This window comes from Phalacrocorax carbo, chromosome 6 (genome assembly GCF_963921805.1).
Source record: "Phalacrocorax carbo chromosome 6, bPhaCar2.1, whole genome shotgun sequence".
Taxonomy (NCBI): Eukaryota; Metazoa; Chordata; class Aves; order Suliformes; family Phalacrocoracidae; genus Phalacrocorax; species Phalacrocorax carbo.
This window is the reverse complement of record NC_087518.1, coordinates 48,500,218-48,519,450: the sequence shown is the minus strand read 5'-3', so window position 1 is coordinate 48,519,450 and position 19,233 is coordinate 48,500,218. Positions and strand designations below refer to the sequence as shown.

Here is a 19,233-nt window from a genome sequence, read left to right as displayed (position 1 = left end):
TCTCTATTGACGATTTTCCATGATGGTGCTTTCTATACTCGAGTGTAGTGTATCCATGGTTCCACTCCTTCTACTTTGATTGCAGTGTAGGTTGTTAACAGTACCTGTAAAGGTCCTTTCCACTTCTCCTGCAGTACTTCAGGGTTCCAGGTCTTTATGTACATGAGATCACCTGGCATGGCAAGGAGCCGCAGGGACAGGGATAGGGACAAGGGCAGAGACAGGATGGGATGGGGTGGGATGGGATGATCCTCAGCTTCCTGCCACTGCAGGGGTGATGCTGTGGCAAAGAGTGCTGCTGTAAGCGTGCAGCCCTTTGCACCATCTCAGATATGCTCTGAGGATTTTAAGAGGGAAACCCTGACAGAGGCTCTGCAGGTGGAGTGATTATAAGCCCAAAATAAAATGCTCTTTTCCTAACAGGGACGATCAAGGCTAAAAAAGCCAAGGCCCATGACAGTCACATGCTGCACCTGTGAAGAGCTTTATCTCCTAATGTGTTGTGCATCCAGTGAAGCAGGGGTACTTCCTAAAGCTGCATCACTTGAAGACATACAAGTGCTTAAATGCCTGTGGCGGGCTCTGGAGGAACCTTTTCAGAGATACATGAGGTGGGATGTGCGCAGACCCCGAGCGAAAGCGTACATCAAACACCAGGTGCTGCAGCTGCTGCAGCCCAAGCTGCTCTGCACCCGGAGCAGCTGCTCCACTAGCATTGCTCAGCCCACACCGTGAGGGCAGAGCTCCCAAGGGAACAAGGCTACCTGCAAAGCCAGCAAGCCATAGCCCCAAAAGCAAGGAATCAGCAAAATCACAGGGCCCGGAAGAGTTTTTAGCAGTGACATGAAGAATTGCATGTGGGAAGTCGGAGCCCAGCAGAACCAGGGCTTTAGCAATGACAGGGTCATCTGATGGTGGCTGTGGCACGGCATCGGGCTCCTCGCGAGCCTTTCCTGGGGAGCAGCTTGTCATCGCCCCAGGAGCACTATACAGCCTCCCTCCTCGCAGCGCATGATGAATTGCAATATCCTAAGAAGAACGCATCGCTTTCAGAGCTGTAACCAATATACAAGTCCATTGGCAGCAGATGTTATTAATGATGCCAATACATATTTTCATATTAATCTTCCATACTAGGCTTGTGTCTATCTGCAAATGATTATCATTCATTTTCCTGACAAATCTATCAAGATCATTTATTACTGTTCGGCAAAGGATCTTCTTTTAAACAAAGATTAATAACATTGCATTTTATCTGGCTGGCTGAGCCAAAGGAAATGAAATTAACAATGAACCCTACAAACATGTCATCACTTTAATTTACCGGAAAATATTTAAAAATGTTATTTAAAAGAATATACGCTATGGCGGGCACAGTTTATTACAAAGAAAATAAATGAAACTGCATGCATTTTAGCAGGGTGGAGAGTAAGTTTGCAAACAGGGCACCGCATTTTCTCTGGTTCCTTGTGCTCATTTTCTGGGACAAGGAGGGAGCAGCGCACGCAGCCTTGGTGTGCGCGGACGGGCACCTGCCCAGGTGAATCGTAGCTGGAAGGCACTGTTCCTGGGTTAAAGGGGAGCCTACCTGGCATCACAAGATCTCATCCCTGCAGGAAGCACTGTCCTCCCTGCATTCTGTAGAGGGGAACTTCACCAGGGTAAAGGTCATGGAGATCTGAGGGAGAGGAGGGGACACATGGGCTGACAAGGTCCCAGAACTTTTGGCCCCTATGAGGAAAAGGAACAAACTCAATACATTTACATGGGTTAGTTTGCTTTCTTCTGCACTCTCTCCTTATTTTCCCTTCCCTTCATTTCAGTAAAATAATAATAAATATACACCAAAGAACACAACAGAACTCCCTCCTACTTTGACTGCAAATAGTAATGAAAAAAATATCAGCTTTGCCTTTACGTTGCTTTGTTCATACCCATCAAATTATCTTTTGAGCCCCATTTTGGTGCATCTACCCACTGCCGTGCCTCTGCAGGACTTTCCCCACATGCCCGGTTCTGGGCTGTGACATCTCTGGCAATGGGAATCCCACCACTCCCCTCCACAGCCTTGTGCCTGGAAGGCATTCCCCCGCCTCCTCCCTAGCACTGCAGCTCACTTACTGCTTCTCACTGCCCAGTGTTTCCAACACCAGCAAATTATTCCTCTTCCTTGCTGGTGGGGAGAGGAGAAAGTTGCTTAGAACAATTTTGAATTCCATAGTCAAGAAGCATTTCTCTCACAGATAAGAAAGTTAACTTCTTACCTTCAGTGGATTCATTTTATCCTATCCAGATACCAGGTTAGAAGCATTGTTTTAAACCCCAGGCAAAAGAAAATAACCCTGCTGTAATGGTTTTAAAATGCTGACATATCGGCAAGAGGATTTCCAAGTGTGCATTTGTGTATCTCTGTGGAGCAGCAAAAGCACACTTGCTAAATCGGCTGGTATTTAACCATACATTTTATAGCTACATAACAAAGTCTTCCGGATTTTTTTTTTTTAATTAAAAAGAAAAGTCATCAACGCAGCATAGGGCTTCAAAAATTTATAACAAATAAGAAAAGCCTGAACATACCCCAAAGCATGGTTTGACTTGTCTGTAGATTGAAATGTAATGAGCTAATAAGAGAAGCAAGTTGGCCCTCTGTTTAAGCTGGAGATGCATCTCCAGGTACTTTGGGGACACTTTGTAGTTTCGTAAGCGGTGAGAGCTCAGGCTGCTCATGTCCAGGCCCTGCATACTGAAGTAGGACCAGACTCCCAGCTTCTGGAAGGCCTCATCTTCTACTCGGACCTAGCATTTACTGGTAGGATTTGGGATCTTTGACGGAGCATAACCACAGTGCACGTGGCAGAACATCCCTGCCTGTTTCTTTATCAAACTGCCAGCTTAGCCGTGTTTCTTTTAGCACAATGGTCAATCCTGGCATAAAGACTGCAAGCCAAGAAGAAACCGGTTTCTGGCTAAGGTGTTCTAAAAGCTAAATACTCATTACGTTAGCAAAAAAAGGAGCTGCACTTTATTTCTAGCGTGACTGCATCTTGCTCCAGCTTTCAACTGCTGGATTTCATCAAGCCTCCTCTGTTACATTAAGCAGTTGTTCTTTATGAACTTACACCACATAAATACAATAATAAGCAGTGCTTGCAGAGAAATGGGGCTTTATAATCATGGAAAGGCAAAAAGGGGATAAAGCCAAAAAGAAGCGGCACAGGACAAAATGTAGCAGATGCAGAAAAACAAATTCAAGCCTCTCATCTCACAGTCCTGTAACTATATTTAAGGGGGTTCATTTATTTTCCCCATTTCGGACTAATGCCAGCATAATGTGGAAGGTGTCACCCACCTTGGTGATTTCCCAAAGCCAAGTATGAACAGTTTTTAGTTTGTTTACCTTGAGCAGTAAGAGTGATGTACACGAGGGTATCATAAAGGCAACACAGGGAGCAACAAATGAAAGTGGTTTTTTTTTTAGCATAGGTAAAATATTGGTGTTGCAACAACTTGAGAATTTTGTGCAACCTCCACTGAAGCAGGTGAACATGAGTGAAGAAGCCAATTGCCGAGCTGCTGCCCCAACAGCATGTTGCTGCAATGGCGATGAAGGCACCCTTCCAGGCTGTGGATGGTTGCAAGGAAACATCACTGCCTGTTCTTCAGAGGAGTGGAAGATGACGGCTTCCTCATCACCCAAACGTACCCTTCTCCCCAGTGAAGACAGCAAATCCACTGGGAACACCAAAATACAGATGCCCTTGTTGGGGAAATTCTCAAGGAGGAGTCTTTATTGGTGTTGCCCATCATTGCCCCAAATTCCACTGCACACAGCACTGCCTTTTCCCAAGTGTACCCTGACCCTCAGTCATGTGTTTTCTGCACCTTTCTGTGACTCAATGAGTCTTGAAACTCCTACAGGAGAGATGGAGAACGCTTCTGCCCCAGAACAGCCCCTCAACCCAAGAACTGGGCACTCTGAAGAGTCTGTTATGGGTTTAAAGTCCTTCAAGTGGAGCAGGGAATTCTCCAATGGCTCTTTAATTCCTGACCTGAGATCCCATATAATACCTGAAGCTGTCTTCATGCCTTCCCTCCCCTTGTCTCAAATGCAGTTTCCAACACCCCTGTGTATCCATCTCCATCACAGTGCACGGGGGGATGTTATTTAAGCATGTGCCATCTGGTCAAAGCCTGGCAGCAAGGTATCACTGTGCCATTCAAGCACGGCCCAAGGTTTCATAAGCAAAAACTGAAATACCATGCAGTGCAATATTATCGATAAGCCGTCCAAGCAGGACCAGATGGCACCACCATGCCAAGGACAACAAACAGAGATATGAAGTTGTCAGAGTACGAAACAAATTCAGTCTGAGCTGCTGAGTTTGTGCCATTTGTGCGCAATTCCCAGGAACGAGAAACAAGCTGTCCCAAAAGACACTGCAGAAATGCTCCTGGAGAGGGCACGTGAACAACTCTCTGTGAGCGACGGGGTGGCCCCTGAGGAGTCCCAGGGCCACGCAACGGCGAGTGTGCGTATGAGTACGTAAGAGTACACGCACATATGGAAACCCAAAACGTAAGAGCAACTGCACTTGCAACGCTCAGTTACTGCTCTGTGGTGTGGTCTCTGCTGGGCTACTGCCAGGTTGGGCTGACAGCCCCCGGATTCAGTACTGGGATGGAGATCAACGGGGACAATTCCCCGACCCACTTTTCGTTTAGACTAACAACGCAGGCTTCATTTCTGAGTGCGTGTGGGGAAGGACCAGGGTAACCATTTTAAGAAATCCATAATTTTTGCTGCATTTTTTCAAAACAGAATGTTTAAAACATTCAGCTGTGACTCGCTCCTGTAGCTTCCACAAAAAGCAGCATTCAATTTAATATGTGAGACTCATAACCAACTCACGCAGTGCAATAGTTCACATCAGTTTGAAGAAAAAAAATTCTGCTGGAAGCACAGGCAAGTAGCAGTGTCAATTTTTCATTAACCTACAGCCACTGTCTCTGTAGACTTACAGCTATAAGTAAGATTACTGTTATAATTTCTTCTGGTCCCTAAGGGGAGGAAAAAAAAAAAAAAGACTTCTCAAAACTTTTAAGGTCATTAAAATCCCACCTTTAAATTGGAGGTAGTTTCAGTTTACTTTCATATTTCAAAATCAAATCTTAACTTCAGCCTCACATCAAAGCAGAAATGTCAGTTGCTTTGTTTCTACATCTTCCATGAGAGAAGTTCCAGCTTATACATGAGCTGAATGCCAAGTAAATAGATTTTCCCGGGGAACAAAGGCGGCTTTTTTTTGTTTGTTTTAAACATATGTAAATAGAGTCCCAGGAGCGGAGCTGCCTGTCACTTCAACCAGGTTTACACTCATGTCGCTCCAGCTGGTTATTTCTGACCGACCTTAGGTCAGAACTGCAGAAGTTTCCCCCCGCCACACACTCGTATCAAGCAGCCGCTGAAGCCTTTTCCCTCCGGCCTCATACCTCTGCAAAGGGGAAAGAGTTTAACATGTATTCCTTTTTTGCTAGTTTCTTATTCATTCTTTTCCTTTTTTTTTCTTTTAAGCTGTAGTTACGGAATCACAGAAATACTTTGGTCCTCTGTCACAGTCACCAAGATGGTTCTGAAAACCTTTGGCAGATAAGATCAGTATCTGACAATGTACAGTTATTATCAATAAACAGTGGTATATTAAAGACTGACGGTACCTACTAGCTCATGGTCAAGATTATGGGGGGCAGGGAAGAAACAGGAACAGGGATGGATTGGTGAGAAAAATTATGTTGTTGGTTTGGGTTTTTTTGTTTGTTTGTTTGTTTTCTAAACAGCAGGGCACCATCAGGGATTCCTCTGTTCAGTACCACTCTGTGCAGTACCAGGCATTTAAACAGTGGAGAGTTACTTTCCACAAAGGCAACAGAGAGGAGTACAATCCCTTCACATGCCCATCTTCTATTACTCACTTATTTTTTAAAAATTTAAAATAGCAGATCAATGCAAAATGAAGAGCACTTAATGGTTGTCATTCCCAAATGGCTCGGGTTATATCTCAATCCTCAGCTCTCATTTTGGTGGAATAGCGGGTAGCACTGCGGGATGCATCGCTTTAAAGGCTACGCAGAAGCCGCAATTAAGGAAAATCCTCAAGTACACGAGAAACCTCAGTTTTGATTTGCCAAGTTACCATAACTTACTGATAATTCAGATCACACAAGTGTTATTCAGTGTTTTCTTCTCCCTGCTTTTTTCATCTTTTGACAAGTTTACAAAGAAAAGAATGGAGCAGAGCTTAGCTGCATTACATCCAATATGCTGCCTACACAAACGCCAGAGAAGCTAAATGAACCCCAGAACATATGGCACTCTGCTGACAGAGCTCAGAAACTGGTTCTGCATGAGCAACAAGGAACATCTTGAAACGCACAAGACATATGTGTTTTAGGAAGAAGATTGAAGTGTTTCATAATAAAACAGGACAAAGTGAAATACAAGTGCTGTATAAAATTTTAATTAAAAACTGGTTTTACCCCTCAACGTGAATATACAATATGTTTCCCAGATGGATTTCATATTTAAGTATTATCCAAACCAAAAACGTAAATGAGACAAATAAAGCCTTCAAAAATGGCACAGAGGCTAAAATGTATGTAAACACTAGATGACTGTGGTGAAAACAAGGCAGGCTGGGAAAGCAACCTCTCAGAAAATGTTTACTAGTGGAGTACTGAATGAAACAGTTCATACAACTACAAGTCTTAGTAACAACACAATTAGCTAAACATTCAAAAATTCAAGACAGCGTAACAATACAAATACAAGCATTAGAATTCACCGCTCTTCAGTGACGCAAATGGTGCTTTTGTTACTCATAAGCTTCACAGGTTAATTTATACACTGACAATTCATGGTATACAAATGCGTAGTTCATGGCGTGCCATACATCAAACCACTCTCAAAGTCTGCCCCTGCTTTCAGCCTCCCACCCCCACTTTGTGCGAAGCTCTGTTAGTTCAGTGGCATCAGCTCCACAGGGTTACACAAATGTCTGACCGCAGAACAAAATTTTTGTGCTGCATCCTCAGGACCAGTAAATTCTTATGAACCAAGGGGGATGTTGTTTTGCAACAGCAAACTCCTTTCCCTGAAGAGGTGAGAAGGCGGCTCACATCACCACTCCTCAGACTGCAGAGAGTGCTCCGCTAGGTCAGAAACAATCACCCAGAATTGAATGGCAATACACATGAAGAAAAAGCACAATCTCCACATTGATCAAGCAAAGAGAAAGATTACAGTTCCTTCATGTTGCCATCCAGACAAATTATCACTGCACTTCGGAGAATTTCTCACTGAAGACAAACAGGGAACAAACTGCGTGTCTTTGGCAAGCCAACACTGTTAACAAAAGGAGCTACAGCCGCATCTTTTAAGGGCTTTGGCTGATGATGTTTTGAATTCCACAGAGAGAGCAGTACAAACCAATGCAATCAAAGGGGCTTGTGCTTAAGAGTTCACCGTGTAACACAAACAGGAATATTAGGTGTTCTTGATCGCTTCCCACAACATTGGTTTATTTGTTGAAACTGTAAGGAACCAGGCAAAGGCTAGTTCTTTGCTGCTACCAGAGACCATCACCTAAACCAGATATCATTTCAGCCACTGAGATAGCTCATTAAGATCATCCACAGAAGAGCTATTCTCTCTTAGCTTCAATTGCTTTCACTGGAACCAAGAAGCTAAGTTGCATTGATTTGAAAGTTTCCCCAAATTCCTTGACTACTAAACAAACGTGTGAGATACTCTCAGCATCCTGATAATGATCATTCCATAACCACTGAAGTGGTTATCATCATGGTAGCCTTTCCTATGACCCAGAGATTCCACATTACAAGATTTATACAGTTATGTGACCATAGCTAAAAGGCTAAGAATTTGGTTGCATAGTTCAGTGTTTTAGAAAACACTCCCCAAGCATAAAAGTTAGGAAGAGCAGAATTATATAAGCTGTTCTTTGCACACGGACTGAAAAGGCAGAGATTCCTTCCAACTTACTTTCTCTGACAAACCTATGGCACACCACACAAACTCTTCGCGTCAAGCTGCGCACACCATTGCACCCCTTGCTCCTGGGGAGAGGGTGAGAACAAATGATGTGGTAGATGTTAGTAGTGCTGATTAGTACACATAGTAGAAAGCACTAAGACATCAGGATGACGAAAAAACAATCTGTATTTAAAACGAAAAAGATCATGAGAGCAATCAGTGTAAGTATGATGAACCCAGATGATTCAGGAGACAGAAGCTGAGTAGGATACCCATGGTAAAGATTAGCTCCTAAAAGCACACATAGTAAAGCAGTTCATTATCTTTTTCTGCCATCTCTTAGATTTAATAGGTTTCTATCTTGATAAGATTAAGAGTTGCTTAATAATTGTCTGATTAAAACATAATAAACCTAGGAAAATTAAAATAAAGCCCTTTTTAGTAACCTGGAGATGAGATGGGACTTTTCAGCCAGCTGCCATAAAATAATTTCTGTAACATTCACCTCAGGATCCCAAAGCACTTCACAGTCATTTAATTAAGCTTCAACAGAGCACAAACTCCCCATTTTACAGGCGAGGTTACAATGACAGGGAGTCTGGAATGGACTGTTTAATACTAAGCAGAGTTAAGAGTTCCATTATTTTACCCAAAAAATAGATTCCCAACACCTATAGGTAGATTTCTTTCTCCCCTCACTGTTTTGCAGCCTCCAAAGGAACAGTAAAATCCAAACACATGATACACAATCTAAAGAACAGCCCTCATCATCTTCCAGGCTGCTCAGATTTGGGGTATAAACACTGCTGCCCATCTACCTTACACAGCTGCTCCTACCTGTTCCCATTACTTTAGCCATCTCTCTGCCTCTTGCCCCCAGTGGACCAATTTAAGCTTCCCTTCTTCTAGTTGAAAACTTAGATAAGGAAAATCATTAAAGAGTTTGAATTTTTGCCTTTAATCCACAACAGGTCAATGACTGAGTGATTTCCAAAGCAACTACTACTCAGCAGAGGATTTGCATTTCTGCTGGACACAGGCACCTGCTTGTGCTCAACACAACAAAACAGGCAGTTTCTCTAAAGCCACCCCAAGATCCTGAACCATACCAAGTTATTTGTAGGAAAGAGGGAAGGGACCAGGTAGGAAGCAGACTCTGACTTATTAAAATGAAAGTGATTAAAATATTGCACTGATTGCATAGTGCAAGCAACACTGGGTGGTGAATAGCATTTGGTGAGAATACTCATGGGTTCTAACAACTTGGGAGGGCAAGAGAAAGAGACAGACTACAGAAAAACACTAATTCACTCTTAATCTAGCCCATTATTTCTAGATTTGAGTACGCAGCTTTCTTTTATGAGGTAAAATGACGGGGATGGAATTATGCCATCCCACTGTCACTAACAGACCACTTTGTGGATAGCAAAAGATAAGGAATGAGCATCGAAAATGCTATTTAAAGCTCTACTCAGGAACCTAAAAATTTGCATTTGATAGAAGGGATTTAAATTGTATTAGAAGGCAAGGTGCACTAAACAATTACAGTTTATTACCATGTTGGTTCACTGCCTGAACCTATACTTATCACATACTGCAGCAGCAAAGGAGCAGCAGTGCTCAGTGCACTTGAGCATATTAATAGGAGGGTTAGCTGAGCAAACAGGGAAGGGGCCAAAAGCTTCTGAAAACAAAGCAGCTTGCAGATTTTATGGACAGATCAGAGTAATTTGGGACTTAAGTCACATTTCATAGAAAAGTTTTCCATTAACCAAACTGGATTTCCAGCACAGTGCTTAGAAGACAACACTCTGCTGTATCACAGCATATAAGCTGTGGAATGACTCTGACCCAAGAGAGAAACACATATCCTGCAGCAGCTGATTCAGAAAGACATTATACACACCATCTCCCCTCGCAGCTGGAGCAGGGCCAAAGACACTCATAGTCTATCATCTGCTTCATTTGTTGTTATGCTGCATACAAAGGCTACAGTGAGAGTATTCATACTGGTCAAAATTTAACATATGACACTTTTTTTTCTCCCATCCAGTTTTCACCTTTGATGAAAAATTTTTCATCTTCAGTGAAAAACTGAAGGTTGCCATATTACCATATGCTTCCTTTCTTTAGCTAGGGGAATCAAACAGATACCCCAGCCATTCGTCTGGACCCCTCGAAAATATTACTGTTTTTTTTCACAGTGGCCTCCATCCTTCTTCATCCCCTCCTTGCATCTCGAGTTCATGGCAGCTTGTGTCCTTACTCATCCATACAAGAAAACCAAAGCCTCAGCATTCAGGCCTCCTTACACATTGAACAAACGAAACCTAAAATCTGCTGGATTGCTCAGGAAGATAAAAAATCTAATAGTACTTCTATGGCACTGAACCAGATTAGGCCAAAGGGGAGCAGCCAATCTTCATATGACTGCAACTTTTACTAAGCTATGACACCTGGGAGGGAAAACACAGAGAATACTGAATGAAAACTGTGGGATACCAGGAGAACAACAGTAAATCTTATGGCTCAAACACATACAGGAAACTGCAGCAACCTTCAGATTTCAGTGGATTCATTTCAAACCAAGAGCTTGGAAATATCTCTCAGAATGTGCCCTCCCTGTTTAGGATCCATTTGAATATATCTACTTTCCTGAGCAGCAAGGAGAAAGAAACTACTCCTTTATGGACTAATACGGAGTCACAGGAATAGGCTAATGAACAAATACCAGATACCGGTAGCACAGTACTCCATGGCCACCACGCCTTTAGTGGCACAGCTTGGGTAAGTTTAACTTTTCACTTCTGCAAAAAAAGCGTACTACTACTTCATAAAGTGACTCAACAACTACATACCATCAGACTGTGCAACTAATGCCCTTTGAAAGCACTAATGTGCTAAATGGCACCAGGGACAGGAAGTTATCAGTGTTAATCCACTTCAACTGGTTTAACAGTTACAAGGAATAGAAATGTCTATATGCAAGACACTTCCTCTGAGAGTCCCCTTTCCTGAAACAGAAGCACACTGCCTTTCAACGTGCTTTCCCACTAGCATAATTGCTCACCAACTGCTTTCTCAAATCAATTATGTTGTCTCAGCATTAAAGGATGGAAGGCAGAGTAGACCAACTTTTTGTTTATCTAGGCATGCTGGCAGGTTACAGTCATATGTTCTGCCATCTGTACTGCTAGCTTTATCCTTTATCCAATCATAACAGGTGAAATGGCATTGGTGTAACTGAATCTGTTAGCTCAGTCAGGGAAGGAGCCAGAACAGGCATTTGTTCTTTCCCCCATTCTGAAAGGAAGCAGGAGATGGACACACTTGCCCTTTTAAAACATTCTGCTTTTCAATGGATGGGCAATTCACCCCGGTCTGCTAATGTGGGATCTGCTCAATGCAAGGCTGAAAAGGTTCCATCCCCAGGGAAAGCATCGAACTGCTGATGAACATTTGGTGGCCTTTAGCAAAAACGATGCGATTTCTGCCAACAGGATCCCAGCAGACTGGGAAGGACAGGCTCCAAATGAGGTGGGATTGTGATGCAGGAACTTCAGAAGGCCGGGATGGGGTATATGAGGAGCTTGCTGACTAGCTCCAGTCTTTCTCCCTCCACACTCCTTTCTTATTCGTATTTTCTAAAATTACACATATATTGGCAAATGTCATAGCTGCATTCAAGAGAACGTGGAAACTTCCAAATGCACAGGGTGTGTGAAGACAACCTTTCTTCTGATAAAAAGGCTGCTGGGCTGGGTGGGTTTCTTTAAAAATTTGTCAGTATTAGAAAATTTGTGACTAAAGGTGCTTGAAACCACTTTGAAAGCATGTCTATAGGTCAGTATCAGAGCTTCTGCCCATCTCAAAAATAAGTGATCCAAAGGCAATTTTCTAGAAGATAATTCCCTTTCATCCAGATGGGATGCTTTTAAGTTGACGCTTACATTCACCTCCCTCTTTAGACCCCCTCTTTGAACACTAGGACATATTGCTTTTCAACCAGTTCTGTTTATGTTACTAAATAGCTTTAATTATGAAATAAGAATTGGCTGCAGCTGAAGCCTGAGTTGATGTCACACAGGAACGTCCAGCAGACCTATTAGTCTTCAAATGACTGTCTTTTCATAGTCTCAAAGGAGCAAGCATGACAACCATCTTGATTAACTGTGGAGGGACTTAGAGGCTGGGCAGTTTTTGGTGGGGGGGTAGGTGGCCAGGGGGATGTTAACAGTTTCCGTTTGGCACCCCAGGCCAAAACTCCATTTCTCCAAAAGCCTGCCCAACCATAATTACACCTTAAAAATATAGTAAAAATATTCGTTACATAAAAATAGGTTCCATTACAAATACAAACACTGTGTACTGTGCATTTCCAGCTGAATTGCTATCAAGAGTGTGTATTTTGGTCCAAAACAGTGCCAGAAGCTTTTTGGTACATGTTTCTGTATATTTTCTCAAGACTCTCTTCAAAGACTGCTCTGTGAGGCTTCCCTTTGTATACAGCTGCACAACTAGACCAATATTCACCATTATCCAAGTGAACAGTAGTGTTCTGCTGCACTGGTGAACTGTCAACAGAAAGAAGGTAAGAAATAATGATCAAATCAAGATAAGGAAGAGGAATCAGAAGCACAAAACCAGCAGAAATCCACACGTAGAACTTGCTAATCATGGATTACCTTTCATAAATTGATTAAAAAACTGCCCTGCAGCTACTTCTAAGACATGGGAGCCCCATGTTATTCATTCACAGAAATTCTCCCCAACTTCTCTGAGTACACTTGATAATACCTCCCAAACAGAAAGAGAATTAATTTTCAAAGAGCATGCAGTAAATTCTGCTGTATTTTGATAGGCAGTGTGACTAGGCACTAAGCCTGTGCAAGAGCAGCACAGTAGGATTTTTGTGTCCTTTGAAGGTCAAAATGTAACCACAAGCAGCTATTTCAATATGAAGGCAATCTATCAGAGGTATATTAAATTACTGTGGTTGCAGCTGTAAAGTGCTCTATCGGAAGCATCTTGGATTAAGTATTCTACCAAATACATTATGATATAGTGGCAATCGAGTGCTCCTTCCCCACCCCATCTTCTGTGTCACTGTTTTAATACTAAACACAAATCATATTTCAGTTGCTTTGAGAAATTATTTCCTAGATCTATGAAGTGAAATCTATTCTCTGAAAATCATTATGAAACACTGACGAATCTGAAATATGCATATCTGAACTTCATGACTATTTGCCTCCTCTTGAAACTTTCAAAACAAAGGCTTGTGTCATATAATGAAATGAGCCATTTTCCTGTAATAAAGCGTGAAACAAGTATCTCAAAAATCATAAGGAAAAAAATGACTACTGAGGTGACATTTTTCACATCTGCTCAGATATTTAGGCATTTAAGACACTTAAAAATTAGGACTGAGTGATCTTCAGCCTTTCGTGAATGTTGTCAGTCAGGGAAATGGAACTGGAAATGTGAAACTTACAATGACTGTCTTCGCTTAGGAAACGGCTTACATTTCACAGGGAAGCTTTATATTTTCTTCTATACATATAATTTATTAAACTCCTACGGTCAAACCAGTACTTAAAACTTTGTTCTCAAGTTAGTATCAGTGAAAACCTGTGACAAAATTGAAAGCAACCTTATGTCAAAGGACTCACAAATATACTTCTAGCTAGCTGCATCAAAACACAAGATTTTCACTTTAAGAATGGTGAGGGAAGAAGAGGAAGATGTAGGATCTGTTTTCTAAATTCACATTACTAAGCTTCCACTATCCCATGGAAACCATTCAAGTATTATGGTGATTGCCAATCTACACCACAAAAACCAAGACCAACATCTTTATGTGGCTCCGACATTAAAAGGGGAAGGACACTTTCACACTCTTTCAAAAAAAGCTCCAACATTTAAAGTTAGTCAAGAGCTTGAAGAAAATGTAAACCTTTTTATCATCCTGGAGATGGCGAACTGTGCTTCACAGTTTGGACACAAAGAAACCAACCTACCAAACAGCAAAATCAATAGAAAAGTTATACAGGCCCATGTTAAATGTAGACAAGTCAATACCCTGGGGACCAATCAACAACTGAAGTTTTACCTCCTCCTTTCTGCAGTTCGTGTTACCTCACTTCTGACAGAGAATTCTCAGTCCAACAAATAGGCACAGCACTAGAACCAGCTCTTGTAACACTACAACGAACAGCTCTGACACTCTTTCTTGGAAACCGCTTCCTGCAGTCAGCCTTGTGCCTGCCTTTTCTTCTACTAAAAGCTTTATCTACATAGAGACACTAAAAATCCAACCACTTTAACTGCAGTAAAGACTCAAAAAAACAATAGTAACTTTTGCAAGCTCCATATTCTGGTACCAACAAAGTCTTCAAAAAAAGCCCAAAACATAAGCTTCATGTTCCCTTCTTTCTGGGGGGGGATGATATGTGTGTATATGTATTTTCATTAGCCAGTCCTTGCACATGAGATACTAAGCACTGGTGTGGACAAAGATACAGCCAAGCTAAGGAAGAGTTCCTCTCCTGTCTCAACTGGAAACCAGCTGACAACCTGAGCTAAGCAATCTGGGAATTAACTCACAAATCATATTAACAGCAGGATTTCTGCACACAACTCCCTGCTCTGAAATACCTGTCATATGCTTTTGTTCCCTCATACATCTCCTTTAAGAGTCCCAGAAGTTCTTTTCTGAGTGAATCATATACTAAATATTTCACAAAACATGGACCTTTTCTGTACTCCCAGTGGTTTTCAATCATCTACTTTACTGCCAACATTTGGTCGACAGTACCATGTCCTTCTATGAACTCTGTCTCTGTCCTTGTATCCTGTTTATGAGCACTGTGGCAAATGCTCAGCAATCACACTGTCCTCAAACCCTTTTATGTCTTGCCCTTCAGTGAATGGAACGAGTGCTGCCAGCCCCTAAACCCAAGGAACAGTTCTTTTCCAACTTGAGTGCCACATTTCATATCTCATCACTTCTTGATCCTGTAGTATTAGGATTTGTTTCTTCTTTTTTCATAGTCTGCAGTTTCTGCATCCATCTCAAAGTCCCAAAGCTGCCTCAGAACAAAAACTTGCACTTTCTCTCTCACAAACACATCTTACACAATTTAATCACAGTAGCTGTCAGGATAAAGGAGCAAAAGGCTACACACAGAACACAGGAGTGAGCACAGGTGTAGAAATAGTAACAACTTTAGTAGCAACTTTTCGTACATGTAAAAACCTAAGACTACCTAGATCCCTTCCGCAGAGGTGACTACAAGTTACAGACATTTTAAAAAGCCAACAAATTATAAATGAACTTTTTAGAGCTTACTAATTACAAGCAGAAGTTCACTGGGATATCTGTATTGAATTGCCCTCCTTTCAGTAATATACAGTGGTGATTCAGGAAGCATTTGTTACAAAATATTGCATATCTCATTATCAAAACATAATCTTTTTTTGCTAATGTCAAGACCTCTCAAATTTAGCACCACAGTTCTAGGACTTCTTTCTTAATATAAGGAAAAACAAAAAAGCTGTACAATCCAAAAAATGCTTTACATTACATAGTATCTTTTCTCCAACAAGTACCCAAAATGTTCTACGAAGTACTGTGTGCATACATAGAGAACATCAATACTGATAATTTCTACACAGAGGTTGTCAAAATCAATTCAATTGGTGTCTTTAAGTAAAATATTGAAATGAAACCCTAGTCATACATATGAGGAGCGCACAGAGTAATTAACATACATAAACCTTATTTTTAAGATCTCAGGGTTTCATGATGTCTTCTGAAATATGGCATGCTGAATCACTAAACCATACAATAGATATTTGCTGTGTTTTTTAAGATGTTTCTCTTTTCCAAATATGTGGTTTGGGGAAAAAACCCAAACCAACAAAACAGCCCAAAACCATATTACTAAACAAACTTCAATTTATTTTTGCACTCCCAAAGTTTTAAGAAAAAATAACCAATTGCTTGTTTTTAAAGTGACATTTGCTCTCTGTTTGATAAAATCCCAAAACTACTGCCCAAGGATCATTTTTATGACCAAGTCTAGTTCCAAAATCAGCGCTTTATGAAGATTATACTGACACAGCGCCAAAGAGCATGAAAGGCATAATGATAGCTGTATTTTGCTTTTAGGTGAAAAAGCTTGGTAGGACTAACTCCTACAGAAGCCTCTTCCCAGTGTAATACATTACATAGCTCAAAATAGGACGAGAAATTTTTAGCTAAATTTAAACAGCAATATCATGAGTATGACTGCTCCGTCTTGGTCAGAAAAACACTATACCTGCTCAGCAGCTCACTCATGTATAAGGGCTCTTTGTGCGAAGATTCTCTTGCCTTAGTCAAGTCTCCTTTTGATGCGTTACTCTCATCCTGAAAAAACAGAAATCAAATTCTCATTACCTTGGTTTCTGATTACAATGATCTAATTTCAAAAATGCTTTCTTTCCATTTAGTAGAAGACTATTAAAGTGCTTACATTTCTTGGGGGAGAAAGGGACAAAGTGTAATGAGCCAAATGCCATTTATGAACACTTTTAATTAAGTTCAGTACAACTCAACTAATAATTTTCAGGTAATAAACTGGAACGAATTTCTAGACAGTGTAGATCTAAAAAACTATGCAGACCACACAAGCTTCAATAGTCCCCAACAAACACGTTGGTTAAATGCTATGAAACCTACTGCTCACTGCCTTACTTTTGTTTCTTGCAGAAGATGGGAAAAAGAACCTAAAACTTATTATTTATTAGCTTTTATAATGAGCTACCATTTTCCATTTAATGCATTTTACCAGACAAAAGTTATGCTACACATCTGAATACTTAGATTCCATACACAGGGCTGAGATTGTGCTTACCCAACTTTAAAATATATCTATGGTACACTTAATGAAACGTCAATGATATTCTTAAGAGTTGTCAGTAGGGAGTCTTACCTTCCAAATGTGATCTACACAATTATTAGCTCATACTTGCCCTCTTAGGTAAGTAGGAGACTGAGCACCTTATGGGAAAGGAGCAAGTTGCTCACCTGAGACAGGATGGTAGACATTCCACCATACACAACCATGTTCACTCTACTTTGAAGAGCAAAGACACTACTTAAGAGGTGATATTAAGTGATGCTTTTAGCAAAATTGCTGTAAGGATTAGCAAACAAAATCATCTCTCATGCTACAGAAGAAATAACTGGAAAAAAAGACTGCAGTAAAAATAATCAGCTTGCTGGTAACACAAAACTGGGAGAAATTACAATAAACGTAGTGGTACATGGCAAGAAGATGCAGAGCAAGCTGAATGGCAGGCATATGGATGAGGAAAAACCTAACACGATTTATTGTGGTGAAATACAAGGTAATAAGTGTGTTTGTAAACAGGAAAACTCTCTTCCTTCAGCAGTCAGACTGCAAAGCACCGAAGAGGAAATGGGGTACAGTGGTAAATAAAATTCTGCAGCATTTGCCAGAGGCGAATTATGTTCTGGAAAGCAAAAAAAGATGGAAACATTACGATACTGTCAGAATGTCACAGCACAAAGCTACAGTGGACACCCTAAGGAATCTGCAGCAGAGCTCCAGTCACATTATTTTTACACAGTGCTATGGAAACGAAATTTTGGAAAACACAGCTGGATGCTTCTGGGAATGGTTATTTAGCATTAGGCTCTTTGGAATGAAACAGAATAAGAGATACTTTTTAACCTTTCAAAGTTCGGAAGAGGATCCAGTCTGGAGTCAAAATCTACTCACCACATTGCCAATGCACTTGCTTTACTATTCCCTCACTTTCAAGATGACCCGTTTACCTCATCCATCCACTGCATAACAACACAGCCTAGATTTGGTCCATCTGGGGAAGCACAACCAATACCGGTGTATTTTACAGTACTCACTGCAAGTAGACCTAATTTTTTTTTTTAAGCAGGTCAGCTGCTGTTAGCACAGCTTTCCCAAGTTAGGTGTACGCGATTATCAAACACGGTGAGATTTCTCTGTAACATCCTCCCATTCCTTTTGCTCAGTGGAATAAAAGGGACTGAGAAAAATGGTCCTTTTCCAGCACTGTTCTGACCAGGGTGGTAATTAAGGACTCAAAAAATCTTACCCAACACCCTGATATCTGGATTTTTTAGGGCAGAAACATGAGGTTTTCCTGCAGTAGAGGAAACAGAAAAGCATTATCTCTGATTATTAATCCCTGTGAGTATTCAGCAAGTGTTTGATACTGGAAGTGACAAGGTGTGCTAACAGAAAGCCAACAGGAAGCACCGTGCTTCAACAATCTAACACCATGCTTGCAAATTTGTGTGCATTTGTGCAATATCGCAGCAAAAAGTGAATGCCAGTATACGTGTAAGTCTTTCTAGAGTAAAATGTTTTAAATTATATAAGTAAATAGGAGAAAAATTATCAAATTCTCCTTTACCTGTTATTATCTTTAATAGTCTTTATGGCTGTATGGAGAGACCATATAACCAGCCATCCAGCTCTCCTAACAAACTAGTAAATCTTTTATCATGAAGTCATGGTCTACTATTCAAGGAAAGTAGTCAAGGACCACTGGAGATAGTTCAGGTTGTGCAAACTTTCATTACATGCAGGTGCTGGACCGTCATGAAATCCAATTTGTTATCTTAAGTTTGCTGAAACATCAGAGGAGCATTTGACATGATTTGTACCTATTTTGGAGTGGCTGAAACACAGAAAAATGTGATGGGTATCTTCTATTTGAGAGGCAGCAGCTCAGAAGATCATAATGTTGGTGTACAAACGCAGGGAGGTACAGCATGAACAGTCTTAGCATGCATGAAAAAAGGTTTTTCTGAGATTAAAACAAAAAGCACAACAACTAAGCTAAAAATGAAGATTGAACAGAAATGAGAAAATAATCAGATTAAGAGAGCATGCAGGCAACACAAGGAGCTGCTCAGGATGGCTAAATTTGGGGAAATAAATAAATAACTAAATAAATCGAACCTTCAGCGCTAGACAGATGTTCTTCAGTACTTCTTGCAGCAATGGATTGAGACAACCTTCACTTCTGCCCCAACCCTCCCCTCTGCCATGGGTTTACTGTAGTCAGTGGAGTCACTGCATCCCAGCCAGCACAGCTCATATGCCAACGCACCAGTGTTACACCTGCCG

The 19,233-nt window shown here is 41.1% G+C and overlaps 1 protein-coding gene across 3 annotated transcripts in view; it reads right to left on the bottom strand.

Annotated features, from left to right (window-relative positions):
- Positions 1 to 1,125: 1,125 nt before the first annotated feature.
- The window catches only part of SPATA6 (spermatogenesis associated 6), a 50,333-nt gene continuing 32,225 nt past the window's right edge, over positions 1,126 to 19,233 (bottom strand). Inside the window, exons 12-13 of one of the 3 annotated variants that reach the window (XM_064455133.1) lie at positions 16,372 to 16,460; positions 1,126 to 1,731 (exon numbers count right to left, since the gene is read on the bottom strand). In XM_064455133.1, coding sequence (XP_064311203.1) covers positions 1,605 to 1,731; positions 16,372 to 16,460 — 216 coding nt within the window. In that variant the 3' untranslated portion in view covers positions 1,126 to 1,604. The other 2 variants (XM_064455132.1, XM_064455134.1) reach the window with 2 other exon arrangements.